Consider the following 27,837-nt stretch of genomic DNA (forward strand, 5'->3'; position numbering starts at 1 on the left):
TTTGTACAGTTCTTCTGTGTATTCTATATTTTAAAGTTTAATATTATAAGCTTAGGTTTGCTCTAAAATAAATGACTTCATGAAAAATGTTTGGACACACTAAGGGAAAATGTCTTCATAACTTAAATGGAATTGATCTATTTTTCATTTGTCGTATGGTTGTCCCAGTTGTTTCTTGCAGATGTTCTCAAATATTTCTTTGAAACCTCTCCACTCATTTTTTTCAGGAGTTAAGTGGTTTGATTTGCTGTATGTAGAAAAGCAACCCAGTTAAATTCAATTTTGAAATGTTGAGTGGTAAGAGTTTTTCTGAAAAGTTTCCACTTGTATAAGAAGCTAAGTTTCCTCTTACTTTGCATACTTTTGTATGCAGAGAATTACTTCAAAAGGATGGAAAAACAAGGTTGTTGGGACTCAATTCCTGGATGACTTGCTTTTGGAATTTAGAAACAGTGAAGGCAGAAAACAGAATAGAAGAAGTAAAGAAAATTTCCTTGGCTTCAGTGAGTACCTAGCCGAATATCAGAGATAATTTATTTCAATTTAAACTAGAAAGTGAGTCTTTTCAATATTGTTTAATGCTTGGAACTATTTACTGAGCCCAAGTGGTAAAGTTAAATATGTAAGACTAAATTTTAAGTCAGTTTCTTTAGCTGTAGAGGCCTTTTGTTGACCTTGCCCAAACACAGTATCTAGTTATGTGTAACATGGGTGAAGAGAGCCAGATGGATTTGCTCTGCTGTGATTTGAGAGTTAGAGAATGAACTTGGCTCTGAAGGTGCAACCCAGTCCCTGCAGTGGGGGCTGCTTGAGTACACTGAGCCATTACGAATTCTGTGATTGTACATGTTAAAAATTTTAATCCCCACTCCTTCTTTTCTAGGAAAGACACGGACCAATTTGTAGAAAACTCTTCAACAAAAAACGTAAACCTTTCAATTCCTTAAAACAAAGATTGCAGGGCACTGACATTCCCACTGTGGGGAAGGAGCCTCAGTCCAAGGTACTATCGATATCTTCCTTGCTGTTCTTGATTATGTCCTTCAGTACATGAAAGCCTCTTTCTGGCTCTCTGCTTTCATTTTTGCTTGATAGGGCAATGTAATGTCATGTAAGTATAATCCACCTTTACTGTTTTCTTTTTAATCATGCTCACTTAGATTTCCAAATGTATTTCAGATACTTTCCAGATGTGGCAGAAAACAAATCTCGTTTATATTTTCATTAGAGTAGCATTAAATCCAGCAATTAACTTGGAAGACAGTCACTTTTAAGGTTACATTTAAGTCTTCCTTTAAAGTTTTGTAATTTCTTTGTTTTTTGTGATTGTTGTTTTGTATTTTCCCTCACTACTGTGACTTGAAAATTTTATTACTGTGTTTTCCAAACCTCTTTTAGTGTTTTTGGAAAGCAAATTTCTCTTTTTTCTCCAAATTTCACAGTTGTGTTTCTTGTAAATTCAAATCCCAGCTTAAAAAAAAAGATTATAACAGTGAGATATATAGCCTAGATTAGTATATGTTGGTTTAATTTCTTTTTATAGCCACAACCCGTGAGAAAATCTAACTGGAGACAACATCATGAAGACTTCATTAATGCGATGCAGTCAGCAAAGCAGTGTACACTAGCCATTAAAGAAGGCCGGCCTCTCCCACCTCCACCCCCTCCGACCGTCAACCCAGGTGTGTGGACAGTTTGGTTTGCTTTTGACATTTTACTCAGCCAGTTGAGGCTATGCTTGATTTTTCGGCCTAGTCATTATGCCTTGCTTCCTCCTGTATACTCTAAAATTTTAAACATTAGCAAGTAAATTGCATAAAAGTAATTTTACCGTAAAAATTATCTTATCCTATTTTTTCACCTCTGTATAAAGATTCTGTGTTTGCTCCTAACTTTAACATGAGATCACCACTCTACCCAAAGTTATGGCGCTACAGAACTACGGGGGATGCTGTTCATGTCCAGGTTGATGATAACGGAGCTAGGCAGAGCAGTTTAAGCAGTTCTGTAATAACTCCATAGTATCAAATACCCACAGCTCTTTATTTTTTTGAGATCAAATTCCATAATATAAAAATCACCATTTTAAATTGTACAGTTTAGTGGCCCACAGTGTTTTTACACTAAGCTTTTTATTTTGAACATTTTCAAATTACAGAAAAGTGGATGGAATTAATACAATGATCACTCATATACCTTCCATTAAATTTGACAATTTTGACATTGTCATATTTTCTGTCTCTTTCCCTTTTTTTCTGTGAGGGGGGCAGAAAGATTTAAAAGTAAGCTTCAAACATCATAACACTTTATAACTATTTCAGCATGCATTTCTTAAGTACATTTCCTCTGTAACTACAATGCTATTATTGCACTAAGTATTAATACATCATATTTTCCGAGTTATGTTAAGAATGTCCTTTGAAGCTCTCTCCTCACCACTCAGCCACAATCCAGGATTCAGTCAAGATCTGTGCATTGTCTTTTGTTGTCTCTTTAGTCTCTTTTAATCCTGCACAACACCCCTGCCAGCCCAGTTATTTTCTAGAACGTTTCATGTACTGGATTTGTCTGCTGCTGGGCTTCTCTGGTAAAGAATCCACCTGCAATGCAGGAGACCTGGGTTTGATCCCTGGGTTGGGAAGATCACCTGGAGAAGGGAACAGCTACCCATTCCAGTATTCTGGCCTTAAGAATTTCATGGACTGTGCAGTCCATGGGCTCGCAAAGAGTTGGACACGACTGAGCGGCTTTCAGTTAAGCCATATGAACATTTAACTTGTTCTACACCTCCTGTCTTTGTAAATTGGAGATTAGGACTAGAGGCATGATTCAGTTCAGTTCAGTTCAGTCACTCAGTTGTGTCCGACTCTTTGCAACTGCATGAATTGCAGCACGCCAGGCCTCCCTGTCCATCACCAACTCCCGGAGTTCACTCAAATCCACGTCCATCAAGTCGGTGATGCCATCCAGCCATCTCATCCTCTGTCATCCCCTTCTCCTCCTGCCCCCAATCCCTCCCAGCATCAGGGTCTTTTCCAATAAATCAACTCTTCGCACGAGGTGGCCAAAGTATTGGAGTTTCAGCTTTAGCATCAGTCCTTCCAAAGAACACCCAGAACTGATCTCCTTTAGAATGGACTGGTTGGATCTCCTTGCAGTCCAAGGGACTCTCAAGAGTCTTCCCCAACACCACAGTTCAAAAGCATCAATTCTTCGGCGCTCAGCTTTCTTCACAGTCCAACTCTCATATCCATATATGACCACTGGAAAAACCATAGCCTTGACTAGACGGACCTTTGTTAGCAAAGTAATGTCTCTGCTTTTGAATATGCTATGTAGGTTGGTCATAACTTTCCTTCCAAGGAGTAAGCGTCTTTGAATTTCATGGCTGCAGTCACCATCTGCAGTGATTTTGGAGCCCAAAAAAATAAAGTCTGACACTGTTTCCACTGTTTTCCCATCTATTTCCCATGAAGTGATGGGACCAGATGCCATGATCTTCGTTTTCTGAATGTTGAGCTTTCAGCCAACTTTTTCACTCTCCTCTTTCACTTTCATCAAGAGGCTTTTTAGTTCCTCTTCACTTTCTGCCATAAGGGTGGTGTCATCTGCATATCTGAGGTTATTGAAGATAGTTGCCTATAAAAATTACCTGAACACATAAGATAAAATGCAGAGATTGTCAAACTGAATACTAAAGCAGAGTCCAATTGTACGCTTTCCACAAGAAACACTTTAAAGACACAAATAAGCAAGCCAGGAGGTAACAAGATGGGGAGGTGAGCCAGGTAGGTCTAGAGAGGCTACACCTTCCCTGAGGGACAGCTGCTCCTGAGCTTGTATCATTTTGATCTAATTGACATGTGTAGCTATAATGTGATACACAGTGACAGCAGAATATAATTGTTATCAAGTACACGTGAAACTCCAGTACTTTGGCCACCTCATGTGAAGAGTTGACTCACTGGAAAAGACTCTGATGCTGGGACGGATTGGGGGCAGGAGGAGAAGGGGACGACAGAGGATGAGATGGCTGGATGGCATCACTAATTCGATGGACGTGAGTCTGAGTGAACTCTGGGAGTTGGTGATGGACAGGGAGGCCTGGCATGCTGTGATTCATGGGGTCGCAAAGAGTCGGACATGACTGAGCAACTGAACTGAACTGACACATGGAACATTCAACCAAGATAGACCATGTGCAGGACCACAAAGTAGATCTCAATAAATCTGAAAGGATTGAAATCATACAGACTATGTTATTTGAGTACAGTAGAATTAAATTAGAAATTAATGATGAAGATATATCAAGAAAATTCTTGAATATTTGGAAATTAATAAATAATTTCTAAATACCTCATGTATCTAAGAAGAAATTACAAGAAAAATTAGAAAGTATTTTGAACTGAATGGTAATGAAAACATACCAAAATTTGTGGGATTCAGCTAAAGCAGTGCTTAAAGGAAAGTTTATAGCTTTAAATGCTTGCATTAGAAAAGGGGGAAAAGGTTTAAGTCAATTGCCTTAAACTTCCTCTTTAAAAAGTTAGAAAAAGAAGAACAAATTACACTTAAATTAAGTATAAGGAAGAAAATAGTAAATGTAATTCATCATTTTAACAAAATATTTTTTTCAAGTGTGTGATCATCTCAGTAGATACAGGAAAAACCTGTACAAAAAACAATACCTACACATGTTTTAAAAAGAAAAAAGCTCTTAGAAAGGTAGAAATAGAAGGGAACTTCCTTAATAAAGGACATCTCTGAAAAATCTATAGCTAACATCAACTTAAAGTTGAAAAGCTGAACACTTTCCCACTGAGTTCAGAGCAGAAGCAAGTATATCCTTTCTGACCACTTCTGTTCAGCACTATCCTAGACATAGTACCCAATGTAATAAGAAAAAAATTACATATTTTATACACACACACATAAATTTAAAGGTTGGAGAGGAAGAAGTAAAACTCTCCTTATTTACAGACAGCATGATCATGAAGGAGTAAATGTAGAAAATCTTACAAAACTACAAAAAATGCTACTGAAATTACAAGTTAATTTAACAGGCTTTCAGGATATAAAGTCAGTATACACAGGTGAGTTGTATTTCTGTATACTAGGCATTGGAGAAGGAAATGGCAACCCACTCCAGTGTTCTTGCCTTGAGAATCCCAGGGACAGGGGAGCCTGGTGGGCTGCCGTCTATGAGGTCACACAGAGTCAGACACAACTGAAGTGACTTAGCAGCAGCAGCAGGCATGGGTGGGTTAGTTGCTCAGTCGTGTCCAACTCTTTGCAACCCCATGGACCACAGCTCACCAGGCTCCTCCGTCCATGGAATTCTCCAGGCAAGAACACTGGAGTGGGTTGCCATTTCCTTCTCCAGATACTAGGCATAAACAGTTGAAAAAAATATGAAAAATGACATTACAGTCATGTAAAAAACATGAAATATTTATGTATATATTTAACAAAATATGTGTAAGACTTGTAAAATGAAAACCAGAGGACCAAAATAAATAGAGATATTTACCATTTTCGTGGTTTGGAAGACTCATGTATTGTGTTACGAAGTCAGTTATCCCCAGATTGGTCTGTGGACAAAATGTAATTCCAATGAAGATCCCTGTGAGTTTTCTTGCCAATGGGAATTGACCAGCTGATATTAAAATTACACAGAAATTCAAAGCCAGGATAGTTTTGAAAAAAGAATAAAATCGAGGACTTACCTATCTGATGTCAAGACTTAAAATAATACTACAGTAATCATGACAACTTGGTATTAGAATATCAACTGAACAGAAAAGAGAATCTAAATGTAGACCTCCCTCCAATCAATTTGTTAATTGACTTTTAACAAAAGTAGTTCAGAGTGGGAAAAGAGTCTTATTAACAATTCATGCTGAGACAACTGGATATCAAAATGGCAAAAATGAATTTTGATCCTTCAGTTCAGTCGCTCAGTCGTGTCCGACTCTTTGCGACCCCATGAATCGCAGCACGCCAGGCCACCCTGTCCATCACCAACTCCCGGAGTTCACTCAGACTCACATCCATCGAGTCAGTGATGCCATCCGGCCATCTCATCCTCTGTCGTCCCCTTCTCCTCCTGCCCCCAATCCCTCCCAGCATCAGTGAGTCAACTCTTCGCATGAGGTGGTCAAAGTACCAGAGTTTCAGCTTTAGCATCATTCCTTGCAAAGAAATCCCAGGGCTGATCTCCTTCATATATGTACACAAAAATTAAAAATGAATCATTGACCTAACGTAAGTGCTGTAACTCTAAGATTTCTAGAAATAACAAACAACTTTGATCTAAGAGTCAGCAAAGATTTTTTAAGCTGGATACAAGATACAGTAACAATTTTTTTTAAAGGAAATTGATAAACTGGGCTTTGGCAACATTAAAAACTTTATTTGTGAGAGACACCATTAGGAGAATGCAAAGGTGAGGTATAGGGCAAGAGGAAATATTTATAACACATGTATCTGAGGGAGGTCAAATATCAGGAATATTTAAAGAAGTTTTATGACTTAGTAATAAGACAACAACCCAATAAGGAAAAGGCAAGAGATGTATTTGAACAGAATGTCACAAAATAATGGTCAATAAGCACATGAAAAGATACTCAACATCATTTTTAACAGGGACATGTAAATTAAAACCACAATCAGATACCAGTATACACCCACTTGAATGGCTAAAATTGAAGACTGACAATACAAGTTAGGGCTAAGATATAGAACAGCTGGAACTCTCATATGCTGCTACTGGGAGTCTAAAATAGTATAGTCACTTTGCACTGGTATTTTCTTAAGTTAAACATACAGTTACCTATACAGCAATTCTATTCCTAACTATGCAAAAAATGGAAAACATGTCCTTGAAACAGACTTACACATTAATGGTCATAGCAGCTTCCTTTAAATAGCATAAACTAGGAGCAACGGAAAATGACCAGCAGCAAGTAGATGGATAAGCAAATTGTGGAATATCTACAAAATGGAATACAACTGAACAGTAAGAAGAAAGTGTAACTATACATGTAGCACCGTGGATGCTCTGTTATAGTAAGATATACAAGGGGTAACACTCATCTTTAGTGACAGGAAAATAGGAATCTGTGTTTGGGAGAATATTGACTGAAACGGGCATGAGGGGACTTTTGGAAGTAATAAACTTGTTCCATATTTTAGTTGGGTTGGTTACACAATTGAATGTATTTGTCAGAACTCAAATAGGTGCATTTTATTGTGTGTAAATTATTTCTCAAAGTTTATTTTTAAAAGTAAAGAAAAAAGAAAATTCCCTTGGCAGTCCACTGGTTAGAACTCCACAATTTTGCTACCAGGGGTTCGTTCCCTGATTGGAGTACTAAGATTGTGCAAGCCACACAGCACAGCAAAAAGTAAATAAATAATTAAATTAGAAGTAAAGTCACAGTGTAATACTATAAAAACCATCCAAAAAATCATCAGAACCTCAATACCAGAAAATACTCTTAATAACTGCTACACTTTTGCTAGATGCTAAAGAAAATATGACTTGGAATAGTCTGTTGTCTTAAGATGTTCCATAGAAAGATCTATGGCTGTAATTTTGATAAGACTTTGGCAACAAGCTTTGTATAATAAAAGCATCTTTTATGAGAACTGCTTCATTTTATAGCAGAAGCTGCAGGGTTGATGGCTACTTCTAGTTCTGTAGTTGAATAGTGAAAGCATGTCAGATATCCCACTGTGTGAATTTCTCTCTAATTTCCACGTTGGATTTAAAATGTGGGGATTATTGTTTCTTTAAAATAAATAATTCCCTTGGGGATTATTGTTTCTTTAAAATAAATAATTCCCTTTGTAAGGCCTCATCAAGTGTACAGTTTATTTTCCTGCCCTTTAAATTTTTATGCTAAAATATAGTTTTATAATTAAATTCTTCCCCATGCCCTTATTATAATTTTATGCACCAAGCAAAATGATTACCTCCAATAGCACATTTTCATTATGATCCAATTATTTTGATTGCACAGGGATTTTATATTAGCCCATATATCCTCCAGCTTAAATACTTAGAAAATTTATACAGACATAACTAGAGTTATTAATCATATGGTCTAGTGTATATGAGTTTGGAAGTAATTTCCTTTTTTTTTTCCCAGCATGATTCCCTATTTTGTAGCCCAGTTTTTTGACATGCATATATTCTAATTCTTATGACTTAAGTGAGTTTGCAGTCATTCAGCTTTCCAACATTATGTGACAGCTTATGGGGCAGTGATAAGAATATTTACAATTGGGATTTTCAGTGAGTCCTGGGATATTTGCTCACCGTTTGACAGGGCTACATGTTGATACATGGGTATTCAACAAAATACTTGCATTTTCAAATGATGCTTAATTTTCCACTTTAATCTTTCATGAGATCTGGAGTAAGACTTTAAAAATCATTATCTGTTGAAATAGCACATCATGATTTTATGACATTATTGGCAGAGGAAGAGGAGACTGGATTGAGATGAGGGTAGAATGTGTAGCTCAGTCATGCTGTGTTCAAACTATTGTTGCAGGAAAAAAACCTCTTCCATTCTCAGTGTGTTGATCTTCTCTTCCTCTGCTCACTTTTTTTTTGTTTTAATTTTTTAAAATTTATTTGGCTGTGCTGGGTTGCTGGGTCTTAGTTCTGGCATGTGGGATCTAGTTCTCTGACCAGGGCTTGAGCCCGGGCCCACTGCATTGGGAGCACGGATTCTTAGCCACTGGACCACCAGAGAAGTCCCTTCCTTTGCCCTCTTAAGGCTGGGCTTCAGGTTCCTCCTGTGGTCTCCTGGAGGACCTAGAGCTTCCTCCTTTCGGAGCTTATTCCACAAAGTGGTAATTGTCTTCCTAGTCCTCTAGCCATCTCTGAGATTTTTGTCAGCAGGAAAATACACTTCAGCTTGGTTGTCTCCACAGTGGGATATAGTGAGTGCCAAATCCCTAGAAAGGTGCAATGAATTGAATGACAAGTCAGATTAAGGAAGCAACATGGTCACTGCCGTAATCATTGCTTTTGACCAAACTGTCTCGCTTATGGTAGCAGTATCTATGATATAAACCATATAAATTGTAACTTTGCAGCTGGTAAAACTAAAGAGATAACCACTGAACCATGAACTCAGTCCTAGATGGTTTTCTACACTACCGTAAATGAGTTCTGCATGCTAATGGCACTTTCTATTTTACTTTTCATAAGCAGTTTCTCCCTTGTTTGATAGTTGGAACACAAGCCGGCTGGGCCTGTTTCCTTATAGTAAGAGCATGTTCCACTCGCCCACTGTGCCACGCCCCACTGTGGATTATCATAGGTAACTTTCACAACACCTCAATGAAATAGGTGATATGTAGGTGCTGGGGAAGTTGAAGCTTAAAGAGGTTAAGTAACGTGCCCAAGTGTACACACGTAACAGGTGAAGAGCTGGGACTCAAAACCAGTCAGACAGGCTGTAGAGCCTTCACCATTTCCCAATGCTGTCTTCTTTTATTTTGCTCAAGGAATTTGTCACCATGGGAAAATTTTTGTTTCTGTGTTAGAATGCTTAGCCCATGATTACAGAGACATTGTATCCTGAAGTTACTTGGAGTAAGTATGGAATTAATAATGAAAGGTCCATATAGTCAAAGCTATGGTTTTTCTAGTAGTCGTGTATGGATGTGAGAGTGGACCGTAAAAAAGGCTGAGTGCCAAAGAATTGATGCCTTCGAACTGTGGTGCTGGAGAAGACTTTTGAAAGTGAAAGCTCTGTAGCTCAGACGATAAAGAATCTGCCTGCCATGCAGGAGACCCGGGTTCAATCCCTGGGTCAGGAAGATCCCTTGGAGAAGGGAATGGCGGTGAGCTATACAGTCTGTGGGGTCAAAAAAAGTCAGACATGACTGAGTGACTAACACTACTACTACTGGAAAGCAAGCAGTTCAAACCAGTCAATTCCAAAGGAAATCAACCCTGAATATTCACTGGAAGGAGTCATGCTGAAGCTGAATTTCAAGTACTTTGTCCACCTGATGTGAACAGCCAACTCATTGGGAAAAGACCCTGATGCTGGGAAAGACTGAAGGCAAAAGGAGAACAGGGCAGCAGAGGGTGAGATGGTTGGATGGCATCATCAACTCAATGGACATGAGTTTTAGCAAACTCAGGGAGATGGTGATGGACAGGGAAGCCTGGCGGGCTGCCGTCCATGGGGCTGCAGTCAGACATGACGGAGCGACTGAACAACAATAAGGGAATATTTCATGCAAAGATAGGCCCAATAAAGGACAGAAATGGTAGGATCTAATGGAAGCAGAAGAGATTAAGAAGAGGTGGTAAGAAGAACTGTACAAAAAAGGTCTTAATGATCTGGATAACCACAATGATGTGGTCACTCACCTAGAGCCAGACATCCTGGAGTGTGAAGTCAAGTGGGATTTAGGAAGCATTACTATAAATAAAGCTAGTGGAGGTGATGAAATTCCAGCTGAGCTATTTCAAATCCTAAGAGATAATGCTGTTAAAGTGCTGCCCTCAGTATACCAGCAAATTTGGAAAACTCAACAGTGGCCACAGGATGGGAAAAGGTCAGTTTTCATTCCAAAGAAAGGAAATGCCAAGGAATATTCAAACTACCGTATAATCGTATTCATTTCACATGCTAGCAAGGTAATGCTCAAAATCCTTCAAGCTAGGCTTCAAAAGTATGTGAACCAAGAAATTCCAGATGTACAAACTGAATTTAGAAAAGGCAGAGGAACCAGAGATCAAATTGCCAACATCCATTGGATCATAGAAAAAGCAAGGGAAATGCAGAAAAACATCTGCTTCATTGACTATGCTAAAGCCTTTGACTGTGTGGATCACACAAACTGTGGAAAATTCTCCAAGAGATAGAAATACCAGACCACCTTATCTGCCTCCTGAGAAACCTGTATGCAGGTTAATAAGAAACATTTAGAATCAGACATAGAACAACAGACTGGTTCCAGATTGGGAAAGGAGTACATCAAGGCTGTATATTGTCACCCTGCTTATTTAACTTCTGTGCAGAGTATGAAATACCAGGCTGGATAAATCACAAGCTGGAATCAAGATTGTTGAAAGAAATATCAACAACCTCAGATAACGCAGATGATACCACCCTAATGGCAGAAAGTAAAGAAGAACCAAAGATCCTCTCAATAAGGGTGAAGGAGGAGCATGAAAAAGCTGACTTAACCCTTACATGACATACAGTGAGGAATAAAGCCACCCCCCCCAAAAAAAAGAGCTAGCTTAAAACTCAACATTCAAAAAACTAAGATCATAACATCCAGTCCCATCACTTCATGGCAAATAGATGGAGAAAAAGTGGAAACAGTGACAGATATTTTCTTGGGCTCCAAAATCATTGCAGATGATGAATGCAGCCATGAAATTAAAAGACACTTACTCCTTAGAAGAAAAGCTATGACAAACCTGATACTGTATTAAAAAGCAGAGACATCACTTTGCCAACAAAGGTCTGTATAGTCAAAGCTATGGTTTTTCCAGTACTCATATACAGATGTGAGAGTTGGACTATAAAGAAGGCAAGTGCTAAAGAACTGATGCGTTTGAATTGTGGTGCTAGAGAAGACTCTTGAAAGTCCCTTGGACAGCAAGGAGATCAAACCAGTCAATCCTAAAGGAAATCAGTCCTGAATATTCACTGGAAGGACTGATGCTGAAGCTAAATCTCCAATAGTTTGGTCACCTAATGCAAAGAGCCAGCTCACTGGAAAAGACCCTAATGCTGGGAAAGATTGAGGGCAGGAGGAGAAAGGAGCAACAGAGAATGAGATGGTTAGATGGCATCACTGACTCAGTGGAGATAAATTTGAACATACTCAAGGAGACAGTGAAGGACAGGGAAGCCTGGCATGCTGCAGTCCGTGGGGTCACAAAAAGTTGAACATGACTTAGTAACTGAACAACAGCTGCCAAAGTGTGAAGTAAAAGTTAAGTGTTAACTATTTCTTTTATTTCAATTTCTTATATATTCAAATTATTTCATTTTATGAGTATTCATTTTAGGAAATGATCTATTGAAAAAGAAAACTCTCCAAACTGCTTAAAAAGATGCCTTCAAAAAAATCTTTAGCTTTGAACATATCACTACTTTAAATATCTATTCACAAACGTAAGGGTTTTGACTATACACTAAACCAAACTTCTATGCAGAGCTTAAGATGGTGCTATCTCATATCCTTCCAGGGAAGAGAGATAGTTATCCTACCTCTTGAATATCCACTTTGTCATCCCTTCAAGGTGCCTAAAACAAAACAACACAACCCCCACCACCCACCTTAGAAGGAAGAGGCTACCAGTTGGCTTCAGAACGTGTGATCATCTCCCTGATCTGAGAAGACTGGGGATCTTTCGCACTTCTCCTTTCTCCCACTGTCTGTGTGTGCGCATGCTCAGTCGTTCAGTTGTGTGTGACTGCAACCCCACGGACTGTAGCCCGCCAGGCCCCTCTGTCCATGCAATTATCCTGGCAAGAATACTGGAGTGGGTTGTCATTTCCTTCTCCAGGTTTTCAAGGATCAAACCCGTGTCTCCTACATTGCACGCAGATTCTTTACCACTGAGTCAGTGGGGAAGCCCCTCCCACTGTCTAGTAATTGCTGATTGGACTGACTGAGATGACCGAGTACAGCCCAGAACCTCAGAGGATTCCAGGCCCTAGCAGCTGCCAGAGAAGTTCTGACACTGGAAGCTGGAGTCCTAGCATCCCTTATTTCCTGTTTGTCTTTTGGAACCCTCACCTGTTCCCTTTTCTTTACCCCCTTTCTGAACATATGAATGTCTCTTCACTTAGGAATTCAGTAGGAAAATGTAGTTACTGCTGAAGGAGAGTGATGTTGGCTTCAAATTCCACTCCCTTCCCCTAGTCATTTGGGCTTTCCTGCTGGCTCAGTTGGTAAAGAGTCCGCCTGCAATGGGGGAGACCTGGGTTTGATCCCTGGGTTGGGAAGATCACCTGGAGAATGGACAGGCTACCCACTCCAATATTCTGGCCTGGAGAATTCCAGTCCATGGAGTCCCAAAGAATTGGACACAACTGAGCGACTCTCGCTTTCTCAGTCATCAATGCCAAATTTCATCAGTACCAGAAATATAATTAATCTATTTTCTAAAAAAGCATAGCATGTAAACATTTTAAGGGAACACTCATAACTGAAATAAGTATATAGGTAGAAAAATTTTCCTCCACTTTGTCCTTTATCCGAGTCCTTGCATGTCTCCCCTTCTGGAACAGGCTGTCTCAAACCAGAGTTTGGTACCTCACTCTTTCACGTTGGAGCAGAGTTCATATTCTATATAGTCCCTCCCTTCCAGAGTTGTTTTTGAAATGTTGCCTTTTCATTATCTTTACTTTCAGATTATATTCAGTGTCCATATTGTAAGAGGAGATTTAATGAAACCGCAGCCAGTCGACATATTAATTTCTGCAAGGATCGAGAGTCTCGCCAAGTCTTTGATCCAGCCCAGACAGCAGCCAGATTGGCATCCAGAGCACAGGTAAGTCTCTCACCCCAAGTGTTGGCTCCTGTGCCCTTGTCTGCCTGGGGAAAGCAGGTAGAATTTGCAAGGGAACCTAAATCACCTGTCCTGAGAACTGTAAGGATCAGGACAGCCCATCTTCATGGGACTTGGCTACTTTTGAGCAATACTTTCCAGCTAAACAGCACCGTTGGATGTTGTAGAAAAAAATCTCTACCGGGTCTGAAGGTTCTTAGGTTGAAGACTTAAATATCTAAGTGTTGCTTCTATACTGTTATGGTAAGACTCTAACCAATGGTGATTATCATCAGCTTTAACCGCCCCCAATAGTATTTGGAACCTGAAGTGAAACTGGCATAAGTGGAGGAAACTGTCACAAGGAGCCTGTTCTACAGGTTTGTGTTTGCTCTATGGAGAAGGGTCTTCAGCCTATTCAAAGCCACAGAATCATCAGTGTAAAGTAAATAAGTAAAACAGCTATTATAAATTGGAAAAGACCCTGATGCTGGGAAAGAGTGAATGCAAGAAGACAATATGTTTATAAAAACAACTGGAAACAGCAAACAGCTCCATACACATCAAAGGTACTGGAGACATAGCTTACAGTATACTATGAAAACTGTTAGTTTCATAAACATGCCTTAGATACCAAGAAGAGATTGTTATATTGTTCAGGCACTAAATCATGTCTGACTCTTTGCAACTTCCATGGACTATAGCACTCTAGGCTTCGTTGCCTTTCACTGTCTCCCAGAGTTTACTCAAACTCATGTCCATTGAGTCAGGGATGTCATCCAACCATCTCATCCTCTGCCTTCCCCTTCCTCTCCCGCCTTCAATCTTTCCCAGCATCAGGGTCTTTTCCAACAAGTCAGCTCTTCATATCAGGTGGCCAAAGTATTGGAGCTTCAGCATCGGTCCTTCCAATGAATACTTAGGGTTGATTTCCTTTAGGATTGACTGGTTTGATCTCCTTGCTGTCCAAGGGACTCTCAAGAGTCTTCTCCAGCACCACAATTTGAAAGCATCAATTCTTCGGCACTCAGCCTTCTTTATGGTCCAACTCTCACATCTGTATATGACTACTGGAAAAGCCATAGCTTTGACTATACAGATCTTTGTTGGCAAAGTGATATCTCTGCTTTTTAATACACTGTCTAGATGTGTCATAGCTTTTCTTCCAAGGAGCAAGTGTCTTTTAATTTCCTGCTAAAGAATAGCAAGGAGAAATAAGAAAGCCTTCTTAAATGGCTGTTATGAAAAAGTTTACAAACAATGAATGCTGGAGAGGGTGTGGAGAAAAGGGAACCCTCTTACACTGTTGGTGGGAATGCAGACTAGTACACCCACTATGGAGAACAGTGTGGAGATTCCTTAAAAAACTGGAAATAGAGCTGCCATACGACCCAGCAATCCCACTGCTGGGCATACACACCGAGGAAACCAGAATTGAAAGAGACACGTGTACCCCAATGTCCATCGCAGCACTGTTTACAATAGCCAGGACATGGAAGCAACCTAGATGTCCATCAGCAAATGAGTGGATAAGAAAGCTGTGGTACATATACACAATGGAATATTACTCAGCCATTAAAAAGAATACATCTGAATCAGTTCTAATGAGGTGGGTGAAACTGGAGCCTATTATACAGAGTGAAGTAAGTCAGAAAGAAAAACACCAATACAGTATATTCACGCATATGTAGGGAATTTAGAAAGATGGTAACAAAAACCCTGTATGCGAGACAGTAAAAGAGACACAGATGTTAAGAACAGGCTTTTGGACTCTGTGGGAGAAGGCAAAGGTGGGATGATCTGAGAGAATAGCATTGAAACATGTATATTATCATATGTGAAATAGATCACCAGTCCAGGTTCGATGCATGAGACATGGTGCTCAGGGCTGGTGCACTGGGATGACCCTGAGGGATGGGATGGGGAGGAAGGTGGGAGGGGGGTTCAGGATGGGGAAACATGTACACCCATGGCTGATTCATGTCAATGTATGGCAAAAACCACTACAATATTGTAAAGTAATTAGCCTCCAATTAAAATAAATTAATTAAAAAAAAGAAAGCCTTCTTAAGTGAATAGTGCAGTGAAACAGGAAAACAATAGAATGGGAAAGACTAGAGATCTCTTCAAGACAGTTAGAGATACCAAAGAAAAGATTAAGTGGGTCTGAATACTTAACAGTAGAAGATTGTTTAGAAAGATTTCCATGATATCCAATGTGTCATAGGAATGGGACCCTCGCTAACAATAGCACACCCTACAGACTATGGATTCTGACCTCCACATATACAGTGGAGGTCACATATATTCAGACAGTTACTGAATATCTACGCTGTACCTGCTGCTGCGTCAGGTACTGGTTGATCAAGGATTTGTGATTCAGAGGAGGTGGCACCCTTGGAAGCAGTGCAGTAGGAAGATGTAGTGGTTGGCATGTACAGGAGCACAGTGGAGGCAGAGGCCACTGGGATTCATGGAAAGCTTCAAGGAGGAGCAAATACTTCACCCAAAATATCAAATGAGTTTACTGGTTTAAATTTGAAGTTGGAAAGGACATTATGCACTAAATGTCCAGCCCGTGACCTGAGGAGCCCCCCATGTAGAGCTGAAGGACAGAGAGCCTGTGGGCAAGTGACAGGGGCTGGGACAGGCCAGGTGAGCATCAGAGTCAGGAGGGCTTTAAGCCAAGTGGGCTCAGAGAGGAGGAAAAGGGATTAAGTGGATAGATGCCTTAAATCTGAGGCTGACCAACCTGAGGGCCTGGAAGCAGGATTGAAAGTCTCCAGGAACCCCAGAAGTCCTGTCCGTCTTTCCTTCTGTCTCTTCTTCCTACTCCTCTGCTGCTTCATCTTCTCTCTGCAAAACTCAGCCTTTCTGTCCCGTTGTCCATCACTAGCCTCACACAGCATTCTATATGCAATGTAGACTGGTTGCATAATGCAGACTTGAGTGACATGGAATTAGTGTCTCAGAAAGATCACCCTGGTGGTTAGTGTTCAAGATGGACTAGTGAGAGACCAGTTAGAGCCACGCCAACCGAAAAAGAAAATGAGGGCCCAGAGTCAGAGGACTAATGTGGGGATGTGTGTGGGGGGTGTTTGTGTGGAGGGTGTGGATTTAAGAGAGAATTGTTGGAACTGAGAAGCTGATTGGAATATAAAGTGAAAGAGTATCAGGGTTGGCAAAGAGGCCTTTAGCTCCAGAGCAGAGAACACCACACATCTAAATGAAAGAAGACAGAAGACAGCAGTGGGGAGGCAGTCATTTCGGTGGGGCAGACAGGGAGCCCATGGTAACTGTAGTTGCAGAGACTCAGTCTTTACACCTGAAATAACATGGGAAGTCAGAAGAACTTGGATTCTACAATCAGTAGTCAGGGTTTGACCTTCAGCTTTATAATGTGCTATCTGTAGGATAGTTTCGACAAGTTCTTGAATTCTTTGAGACTCACTTTAGCCTGTGTCTGGCTGAGCTGTTAGGGGGATCACAAGTAACAGCAGTACCACACAGGCCCCCCTACCTTTACCCTCTCAACACTGTCCCTGACTCCCCTTCCCCTCTCTGACAGTCCTCTCAAGTGGGGCAGGCACCACAGTTTGGGGGGAAATATGACTGCTTTGGACTTATGAGAGTGAAAATGTTAGCTGCTCAGTTGTTTCCGGTTATTTGCAACCCCATGGATGGTAGCCCACCAGGCTCCTCTGTCCATGGGATTCTCCAGACAAGAATACTGCAGTGAGTTGCCATTCCCTTCTCCACGGGATCTTCTCAATTCAGGGATCGAACCCGGGTTTCCCACGCTGCAGGCAGATTCTTTACCATCTGGGCCACCTGAATTCAGCTTAATTTTGGTGAGGGGGAAAAGTACAACTCTACCTAGACTTCCTAAAGCAGTAAAGGGTGCATTCTGTTTCTTCGAACGCTTCTAAGCAGTCCACGAAGTGAGTCAATGTTCGTGGGGCCAAGGGGAGCAGAGGGGGAAGCAGCGGACGGAAGTGCTTTTTATTCCTGAAGAAGGCCAGCTGGCTGTCCCGAGCGTAACCAGCAACTTGGCCTGGTTCCTCTCCTTGTCTTCCAGAGCGAAGTGGTGATTGGGAACACAGAAGAAAAATTGCTTGCTTTCTGAATTGCTTGCTTTCTGAGTAAACTCACTGTAGAGTGTATCTGAACAGCAGTGCTGTTTCCCCCATGCCAGCTTTGCCACTCTGGGGCCCTGCCTCATAGTGGAGCTTATTCAGAGGGAGAACAAAAAGGGAGGTGTTGTCTCAGTTTGGAAGGGCTGTTAACAGCACAGCTGAAGTGTGTTTCTATTTTAAACATAATCAGCTTTTAAAAATGTGTTATACCCTTAACCAAAAGAGACCAGGATGGGTTCTCTGAAAATAGCTTTCTTTGTTTGCCTGGGGATGAGCTGCATGCCATCACCTCGCAGCAGGCCCTGCCCAAGTGAGGATTCTCACTTGGAGGAACAGGTTATCTTTGTACCGGAGTTGCCATGGAAATGTGGAGGGATCTGTGGCAAGGTAAAAGGGAGGGCACAAAGGAACTCCCAAGGAACCTTTCGGTCCTTCTTCCGTGTTAATACAACTCTTCTGCTACCGCCACTCAGTAGGGTGGGGAGTGGCGTGGGGATGTTGGAATTCCATGTTTAAAACATTTGGTGCCTGCCAGTGTCTGTTTTTCTTCTCTGTGCATGTATTTAAAAACAAAATCATCTTCGAGTGTAATGAAAAGCCCAAATGCTCCATAACTATCCTTATTGACATTAAGTGATTTCTTATGTCTCCACACAACCGATCGAACAGGATTAACACATCACCACTCCCCCAAAGGGCTTGATTGTGGAACGAAAGCTCCAAAACCCAGACATGGTTTTGAGCCACAGCAGGAAGGACAGGAGCCAGGTTACTGAGGTGCAGGGTGTGTGGGTCCCCCTCCCTTGAGGGTCCGAGGTCCTGGACATGACTCCACCCTTGCTGCTGGTGCATGGGAGACCACATTACCTCCTGTATGCTTCCCGAGCTGACAGAGCTCTTCCCTTCTCCTCCCCAACCCCCCGCCTCCCCGCTGGTCTCCCTCTCCCTCCATCTCCCTCTCCAGGGTAGAGCGCAAATGAGTCCAAAAAAGGAACTGACTGTAACCAGTGCTGTGGGAGCTCTGCTACAGAACAGGGCCCTGGAGGCCAGTGCAGCGCCAACCAGGCCAGGTGAGTTGGAATGAGCATCTCAGCTATCGAATGACGGGGTCAGAGGAGACCACTGTTGGCTCTGGGATTTGCTGGCAGTCAGCAAAAGCTATGACATCCAAAGTTGCTTTGGGATATAAAGATATGTGAGTTTGTTTGAGGTTTAGAGCTTACTTGGCAAGAAAGGATATTTCCTAATTTACCAAGATTAGACAACTCTTGACAGTATACAAAATCAGATCTGATGACAATAGCTGGGGCTAGAACTGTTGTTCCCAGGTCTGGTAAAATTAAGAAGAGATTAAGGATGGGAGATGGCAATATGTCAGGTTTTGTGTTGAAAATAAGGGAAGAAAATGAACTTGTGGTCTCAGAGGGATATCTGTACTTCCATGTTCATTACCACATGTTTCAAATAGCCAAGATACAGAAACACCCTTCATATTCACTGATGGATGAATGGATAAAGATGGGGTATATATACACAATGGAATATTATTCAGCAATAAAAAGAGAAGGCAATCCTTCCATTTTCAACTTCATGGATAAACCTTGAGGTGAAATAAGTCAGAAGGAGGACAAATACTGTATGATCTCGGTTATGTGCATGCTCAGTTCAGTCGCTCAGTCGTGTCTGACTCTTTGCAACCCCATGAATCACAGCACGCCAGGCTTCCCTGTCCAACACCATCTCCTGGAGTTCACTCAAACGCACGTCCATCAAGTCGGTGATGCCATCCAGCCATCTCATCCTCTGTCGTGCCCTTTTCTTCCTGCCCCCAATACCTCCCAGCATCAGAGTCTTTTCCAATGAGTCAACTCTTCGCATGAGGTGGCCAAAGTACTGGTGTTTCAGCTTTAGCATCAGTCCTTCCAAAGAAATCCCAGGACTGATCTCCTTTAGCATGGACTGGTTGGATCTCCTTGCAGTCCAAGGGACTCTCAAGAGTCTTCTCCAACACCACAGTTCAAAAGCATCAATTCTTCGGCACTCAGCTTTCTTCACAGTCCAATTCTCACATCCATACATGACCACTGGAAAAACCATAGCCTTGACTAGATGGACCTTTGTTAGCAAAGTAATGTCTCTGCTTTTGAATATGCTATCTAGGTTGGTCATAACTTTTCTTCCAAGAAGTAAACGTCTTTTAATTTCACAGCTGCAGTCACCATCTGCAGTGATTTTGGAGCCCAAAAAAATAAAGTCTGACACTGTTCCCACTGTTTCCCCATCTATTTCCCATGAAGTGATGGGATCAGATGCCATGATCTTAGTTTTCTGAATGTTGAGCTTCATGCTCAGTCACGTCCAATTCTTTGCCATCCCATGGACTGTAACCCACTATGTCCTCTGTGGAATTTTCCAGGCAAGAATACTGGAGTAGGTTGCCATTCCCTTCCCCAGGGCATCTTCCCAACCCAGGGATCAAACCTGAATCTCTTGCATCTCCTGCACTGGCAGGTGGACTCTTTACCAGTGCACCACCTGGGAAGCCATGTGTGGAACCTTAATGTCAAACTCAAAAAAACAGAGAGTAGAGTGGTGGTTGCCAGGGGTGGAGGGTAGGGTGGGAGAAATGGGGAGATGTTGGTCAAAGGGTACAAACTTCCAGTAATAAGATGAATGAGTTCGGGGAATCTAACATTCAGCAGGGTGACTATAGTTAACAGTACTGTTTACAGTACTTAAAAGTTGCTGAGAGGATAAACCTTAAATATTCTCACCACACAGACACACACACACACACATATACAAAAGTAACTATGTAAGGTGATGAGTGTGTTAACCAATCTTGCTGTGGTAATCATTTTGCAATACATACGTGTGATAAATCATCACATTGTACACCCTAAATTTGCACATTATATTCAATTAGATCACAATAAGGCTGGAAAAGAAGAAAATGGGGAAGAATTTTCTTCCTAGAATGAAATAATGTCTTGAAGTAGGAAAAAGGAATGCCCACCATTTTAGTACTTACAATGCTTGACTCATTTCTTTTAATCTTCACAATAATCCTCCAAATGTTTTAACCTATGGAATCGGAACTGAGGGTCAGAGAGGGTGAGTTGTTTAAGACACACAACTGGTAGACAGCAGAGCTGGATTAGATATCTCTTGTGTTTTTCCTCTTCATTGAGCTGCATTGCTAGTAATGAACATTCTTCTTTATGGTCAGCATCACTGTGAAGGCAATGAATGAAATCATGACCATATTGGCACCTCTGGTCAGGAGCCTTATTCTGGAGGTATTATCAGAACAAGAATAAGAAGTGTCAGTCTCATAGTCCATAAGGTAACAGCACCAGAAATCTTTATCAGTAGTTTTTTAAATTCCTCCTGAGTTGCTTATCATGGGAGAAAAATTGAATTGATATTTTAAAAATTCATAGCCATCTAAACTCAAACCACTTTTTTTTTTTTTTAATCTGTAGAAACTTAACCATGAGGTAGGTTATAGTTTTTACTAAGGAAAAAAATAATTCAAATCATTTATGTATTCTTTGGTAAAACTTCCACTAACAAGCTTTTTTTTCTAAAGTAAAATCACTAGTGTCCTTGAAAAAAGACAATTTCTTTATATTATAGTTTCTTCTTACGTTTTCAAAGAATATATTATAATGCTTCCCTTTCAGTGAAAAACATCCTTTTGAGTTTGTTTGTCAAGAGGGACTATTTCTTAATTCATTGGGATTAGACAACTCTGACAGTGTGCCAAGTCAAATGCAAGTACAGCCTCAGAGTCTAGGACCTTCACTCCCCGGTTTAGTAAACCAGGAAAGAGACTGGGAATGAGGGAAGATAGGCCTAGTATTGAAAGAGGAAAAGAGTTTCCTTCCTTGAACTCCATAGTTACAGCAGCAGCAAGGTACAAGTGGAAAAGTCCTGAATCAGGGCAGCAGTCCTGTGTCCCAATGTGTGGCGATGAGCAGGACGATACACAGACACTGTTCTGATACACTAGGAAATAGATGAGCAGGCCAGCAGATCTAAGCAAAGTATATCATATTTGTTGTTAAGTCATCAACAGTGGTTTGTAGATCACTGTGATGTTAAGTAAAAGGCAGAATCCAACCCAGCCCATACGAGGTTCTGTGCCACCAGCTGACCGCACTGTCCACTGTCTCCTCTCCATCCGGCTGGAGCAGCCTCTCTCGCTCCTGCTCACTCCTGGCTCAGGGCCTTTGCACTGGCCGCCCCCTCTGCTGAAAACCAAAATATCCCTCAGTGATCTACCCTGCTATCTCCTTTCCTCCCTCCAGCTCTTAGCAGTGTCTTCTCAGTGGGCCCCGTACCTGCCCAACCTCTGTGTTTCAAAGTAATCAAGCCCACTATAATTCTTTTTGTAGTTTCCCAAAATAGCAGTTACCATCATCTAATATATTCAATACATATTTATTTTCTTTCTCTCCCACCCACTATGCCAGAAAAGGGGATGTAAGTGTCAAGGAGGCAGGAACCTGTCTACTTGGTTCAATCCCTGGATTGGGAAGATTCCCTGGAGGAGGGCATGGTAACCCACTCCAGTATTCTTGCCTGGAGAATCTCATGGACAGAGGAGCCTGGCGGGCTACAGTCCATGGGGTCGCAAAGAGTTAGACACGGCTAAAGTGACTTAGCACACACACATCTCTACTTGTTAGAATTGTTTGTGGCATTTATGAAATGCTCAGTAAATAGTTTATGAATGAAATATATTGGACAAAGTGGGTATCTTGAGTCTATAATTTCTCACTTAAATTACTGAAATATGGATAGTCATATTAATTAGCTTTAAGAGATAGCTTTTTCTTTTATTTCTGGTTCAAGATGCTTTTTCAATTTTAGTTTCTATTCTTATCTGTGGCCTCACCTGTTAACATTTAAAAATAAAATCACCAAGGTTAATGTGGTTTTAAATTAGTCACATTTCATTTGAAGCCATTCTGGAGAGAAAGCAGAAGTATATTGAGGGGAGGTGAATTTTCAAAACTGTTTATGGCTTGGAGAAAAGCCTGAGTACTTTTTACTAATGTAAATAGGCCGATGTATGAATCAGATTCTCATCTACTGGCCATTGTTTTTGATCTGGTCAGTACTAATCTATTTGTAATAAGAGGATCTTTAAAAAACTGTTGGTGGTAGTCTAGCTATCTTTAGATTGACAATCCATCCTTTAGGCCACTCGATGTCACTTATCTTCCGTGTAAATCCTATTATTGTCTTTCATCTAGCTGGTAGTTAGCCCTCTAAAACCCAGGCTTTCATCCTTTGACTCTCTTCAGTAAAACAAACATTTAGAATCTCCCATGTATAACGTTTTGTTTTAAATTCACAGTGAGGGAAGATGTGTGTTAGGCACAATCCAAAGTCAGTAATCATTATATCTAATGTTTAACAGTGGGATATAAAAGTCTTAAGGGATTACAAGAAAGAGATCTACTTTTCCCAGGAGGTTTTATGGAGGAGGTAATGGTCAGAGAAAATTTCATAGAGGTGGAGGCTTTGGGGATGAGCTAGATTTTAACCAATGGAGAAAAGTTGTGGAAGCAACAGAGATATGAAAATAACACAACACATAACCTGGGGAGAAAAAAAAAATGGTGCATTTGGCCCAAGCATGGAGGAGAACTGGGATTAAAGTTAGAATGGAAGGCTGGCACTAGAGCAAGGAGGGCCATAAATGCTTAGCAAGGTGTCCAGACTATGTGTGATTAATGCCGTTGCTGGTGTCACTGCCCTGGAAACATGTGTCTGAAATGCTCTTATGATGACCTAGGAACTTTTTGGTTCTATAGACTTTAAGTTAGCCTGCCAAAATGTCTCTTGAGAAAGGACATTTTTTTAAAAAGTTGCCATGGGAGAAATTAATGCTTACTGTAGAAGATCTTAGAAAATGGAGAGAAAGTATGAAGAGAATAAAAATCAATAATTCCATACCCTGACATGTTTACCATTAATATTGATACCTCTTTTCACTTTTTCTCTTTATTCGCTGCCTCTTTTGTTTTCTTTTGACCTAAAATTAGGATCATAGTCACATGATCCATGTACACATCTTGATTTTTTTTCCCACAAACTTTGAACATTTCCCTATGGCAAAGAGTTTCTTTAAAAACATAATATCATATGTTTTCAAAGATACACATGATATCACAAAAAGACAATATAACTTGTCTATTTTCTTGATGTTGAATAGATAGGTTGTCTCTGCTTTTTGCTGTACCGAATATTTCCCTTCTTCATCGACAAGTAGCCCATGCTTAATTGTATGCTCTTCTAAACTCTTCAAATATGAATCTTCATTAATCCTTATTTAATCCTCACCGTAACACAGAGCAGCAGACATGCTATTCAATACCCCGGTTTGCAGGTGAGGAAAGCACAGAGAGGGGAAGCAACTTGCATAAGGAGTTTGAACAGAAAATGGTAGAGCCAAGCTAATCTTCATCTACTTTGGGAAAACTGGGCCAAAAAACATTAAGGAGATAATTATATAAATATATATTATTTAGTACATATTATATACCGGTATCTCACAATTGAGTTGGACCGTAAAGAAGGCAGAATGCCAAAGAACTGATGCTTTTGAACTGTGGTACTGGAGAAGACTCTTGAAAGTCCCTTGGACAGCACAGAACTCAAACCAGTCAGTTTTAAGGAAAATCAACCCAGAATACCCATTGGAAGGACTGATGCTGAAGCGCCAGTATTTTGGTCATCTGATGTGAACACCTGACTCATTGGAAGAGTCCCTGATGCTGGGGAAGATTGAGGGCAGAAGGAGGAAAGGGAATCAGAGGATGAGATGGCTGGATGGCATCACCAATGCAATGGGCATAAACTTGCACAGACTTCAGGAGATAGTGAGGGACAGGGAGGCCTGGTATGCTGCAGTCCATGGGGGTCACAAAGAGCTGGACACGACTGGGAGACTGAACAACATATACTAGTATATTAGGCTTCCCTGGTGGCACAGACGGTAAAGAATCTGCCTGCAATGCAGGAGACCCAGGTTCGATCCCTGAGTCAAGAAGATCGCCTGGAGAAATATGTATATTACTTAGTAGATATATGTTTAGGAAATTATTTTAGAAAAGGATATGGCTCTTTTTTCTCACAAAGATTCTAATGTTCAGATGAGAACTGAGTTTATAACCTAGTCAGCAAATATCTACATGGCTATTTTCTCAAGGGATTTGATATAGGAGTGACAGATTTATAGGGAAGGTACCTCTGGGCAGCAGCTTCTCCAGCACCTTTATACAGAGAGACTAAGACCACCATGAAGCTTTAGTTCTGGTTTCTGCTTTGGTTTCTGGAGCCAGTGGATTTGATCGCGTTAAGCATCCTGCCTGTACTAGCCTCCGCTTCTTGTGCTTGCGTGCTCAGTTGCTCAGTCGTGTTCTACTCTTTGTGACCCCATGGACTGTTGCTTGCCAGGCTCCACTGTCCATGGGATTTTTCAGGCAAGAATATTCCCTTCCTTACCTAATTGTGTAACAAATGTAATGAGTATTGAAGGGTCAGTAACTGATTCCTTGGAAAAAACAAAGCTTGCAAATCTTTGGGTAATACGATCACTGAGTTCTGTCCTGTGTCCTTTGATATTGATTCACAGTTTCCTGGGGGTGGTTTGGTCATTCTTCCTTTGTAAAACACTGATTAGAAAAGAGGCCTCTAGGACAGAGAGTACTATTCTTTTTTCTTTTTTAATGATTTCTTGGAGAATCCTGTTCCATCCCATGTGGTCCAGCACAAACTGTGGCGTGTTATGCCCATAGATTCCTATATCTCCATTCCTAGCACTGCTGCTGAACACAGAGGAAAAGAGTCCCGTTTGGGAAATGAGTCCATCACTGTGTAAATAACCGCTGGGAGGGAAGGCCTCTCATGCTTCCATGAGGTTTATCAAACCCTTTCTAGCATGAGAGCAAGCAAAGAATTTTGTGAAGATGTGGAACATTCTCTGGGTACATTTTGAAATATGGGGCTATAGTGAGGATCAGGTGTTGAGGGTCAATTTGTATAAATTGGGGGGGTCATTGAGGTGGTGGGCCTACAGGCCCATCCATGGGTAAGTGAAGGCTTAAGGGTAGAAGACAGAGGGCTTCTAACACAGATTCTGTTTGCCTTATTATCTGGCCCAGGATAGGGACTGAGAACTTGTCTATAGCTCCAAAACAAAAAGGAAGAATAGAGACTTTTGAGTCTAGTGTGAGAATTTCATAATCATCCCTTTTTTCTGTTGTTGCTAATGTTTGCTTTTACATAATAACAAATCTGTTTATGTCTGCAAAGGATCAGCAGTGGACCCTGCTTCTGGAGCAAAACTCAGACAAGGATTTACTAAATCTTCTAAAAAAGATTAACTCCTAGAGGTCAGGTAAGGAAAAAAAAATTTTAACTTCTACGTGTTGCCAGTCATCTAATGGGCAAGACAGTTTATGAGCCTTTAAGAGAATGAATCCACAGCAGGCCAAAGAGGAATTTGGGCAAATCCTGATTTGGGTTAATAAAATGTATGCTCTTGAAACTTGCTCTTTTGTTAAACATATAGTTTGAAATGATGTTCAGTTTTTGCTTCTCGGATTTGACAGGAAGCAGAAATAATTTTTCATTTTGTTTCTTGGATTTAACAGGAAAGGGAAATGATTCTTCATTTTGACCAGGAAGGTTACTGCCCTGTCCCTTTTTCTAAACAAAGACAGGTCCCTGAGATTGACACTGAATAGTCACTGAATAGACACTGCTATGAAGCTGGAGAATTCTTGATATTGTGAATTGTTAAAAACAATGGACAATTAAAAGAGGCCTGTATTACTTAACATTCTCAATGTGGGAACAACAAAGTTCCAAAGTAAGTGCCTTCTCTTTCTGCTTTCAGCCTGGCTCCCTAACCGTCTTCACACCTGGATGGTCATACCCAGGAACTCCACCTAAGGTGAGGGAACTGGAGGCATCTGTTTACACGCCTGCGATTTCTTTGGAGACATCATGTAGAACAAGTAAAAACTACATTCAAATTTTCTTATCTACTCCTTTCAAATTTTTCCCCTCAAATCATTAAACAACGCATCAACCTGTATGATAACGCTTGATTTGAAGATTCACTTGAAGCTTTTTTCCCTTGTGCTGTACAGTAGGTTCTGATTAGTTACCTGTTTTATACACATGTGCTCAGTGGCTCGGTCGTGTTTGACCCTCTGGACTGTAGCCCGCCAGGCTCCTCTGTCCGTGGGATCCTCCAGGCAAGAATACTGGAGTGGGCTGCCATTTCCTCTTCCAGGGGATCTTCCTGACCCAGGGATTGAGCCGGCATCTCCTGTGCCTCCTGCATTGCGGGTGGATTCTTTACCAGCTGAGCCATTGGGGAAGCCCATTTTATGTGCAGTAGGGTATATATGTCGATCCCAATCTCCCAGTTCATCCCATCCCACCATCCCCCTTCCCCCACTTGGTGTCCATACATTTGTTCTGTCTGTCTGTATCCCTATTTCTGCTTTGCAAATAGGTTCATCTGTACCATTTTTCTAGATTCCATACGTATGTGTTAAGCTTTTTTTAAAGTGGACACTTTTTAGTCTTTTTAAAGAAAATGTTGCTTTGATATTAGAAACATTTGGTGAAACAGTCTTTATTACTTCTTAGGAAAATCTTTTTTTTTAACCTAGTTTATTCTACATAATAGGCATGAAATCTCAGCTTGGATAAACTTTGATGTTTGCTTCTAATGAACATTAAACCGTCATTAGTAGCTACTCCTATTTTAAATGTCCATCTATATGCTGTGTAGAATTGTCTCAAATACACCAGTGTCTTGGGAGAACACTCCAGTGAAAGGAACAGGTTACAATAACCTTCCCACCCTATAGAAAGAATCCTCTAAGTGAACTCAGTCCATCTACTTATCATGGCCAACTTGGAAGTCAACTGTTCATTACACTTTCAGTTCATGTAGCTCTGTTGGGAGGTGGTGTCTCAACTATTTTTTTCTCTTGATCATCCTAAGGGTTGGCACACTTTTTTGGTAGAGTTATTTATACTTAATTCATGCTTTTTAATCAGAGAATTTTATTAAGGTCAGGGAACTTTATTTAGGAATAAGCCATTTTTTTTGTC

General features: G+C 40.8%; 1 protein-coding gene across 1 annotated transcript; it reads left to right on the top strand.

Annotated features, from left to right (window-relative positions):
* The first annotated feature begins 425 nt into the window (after positions 1-425).
* ZC2HC1B (zinc finger C2HC-type containing 1B) lies at positions 426-26,669 on the top strand. Its single transcript, XM_052646053.1, has 7 exons — positions 426-503; positions 884-1,003; positions 1,544-1,682; positions 13,413-13,552; positions 18,650-18,755; positions 26,017-26,101; positions 26,603-26,669. Exons 1-6 carry the CDS (start codon positions 426-428, stop codon positions 26,085-26,087), a joined length of 654 nt encoding a protein of 217 aa, XP_052502013.1. The 3' UTR covers positions 26,088-26,101; positions 26,603-26,669.
* Positions 26,670-27,837: the final 1,168 nt, after the last annotated feature.

The sequence above is a fragment of the Budorcas taxicolor genome, chromosome 9 (assembly GCF_023091745.1).
Source record: "Budorcas taxicolor isolate Tak-1 chromosome 9, Takin1.1, whole genome shotgun sequence".
NCBI classification, from domain to species: domain Eukaryota; kingdom Metazoa; phylum Chordata; class Mammalia; order Artiodactyla; family Bovidae; genus Budorcas; species Budorcas taxicolor.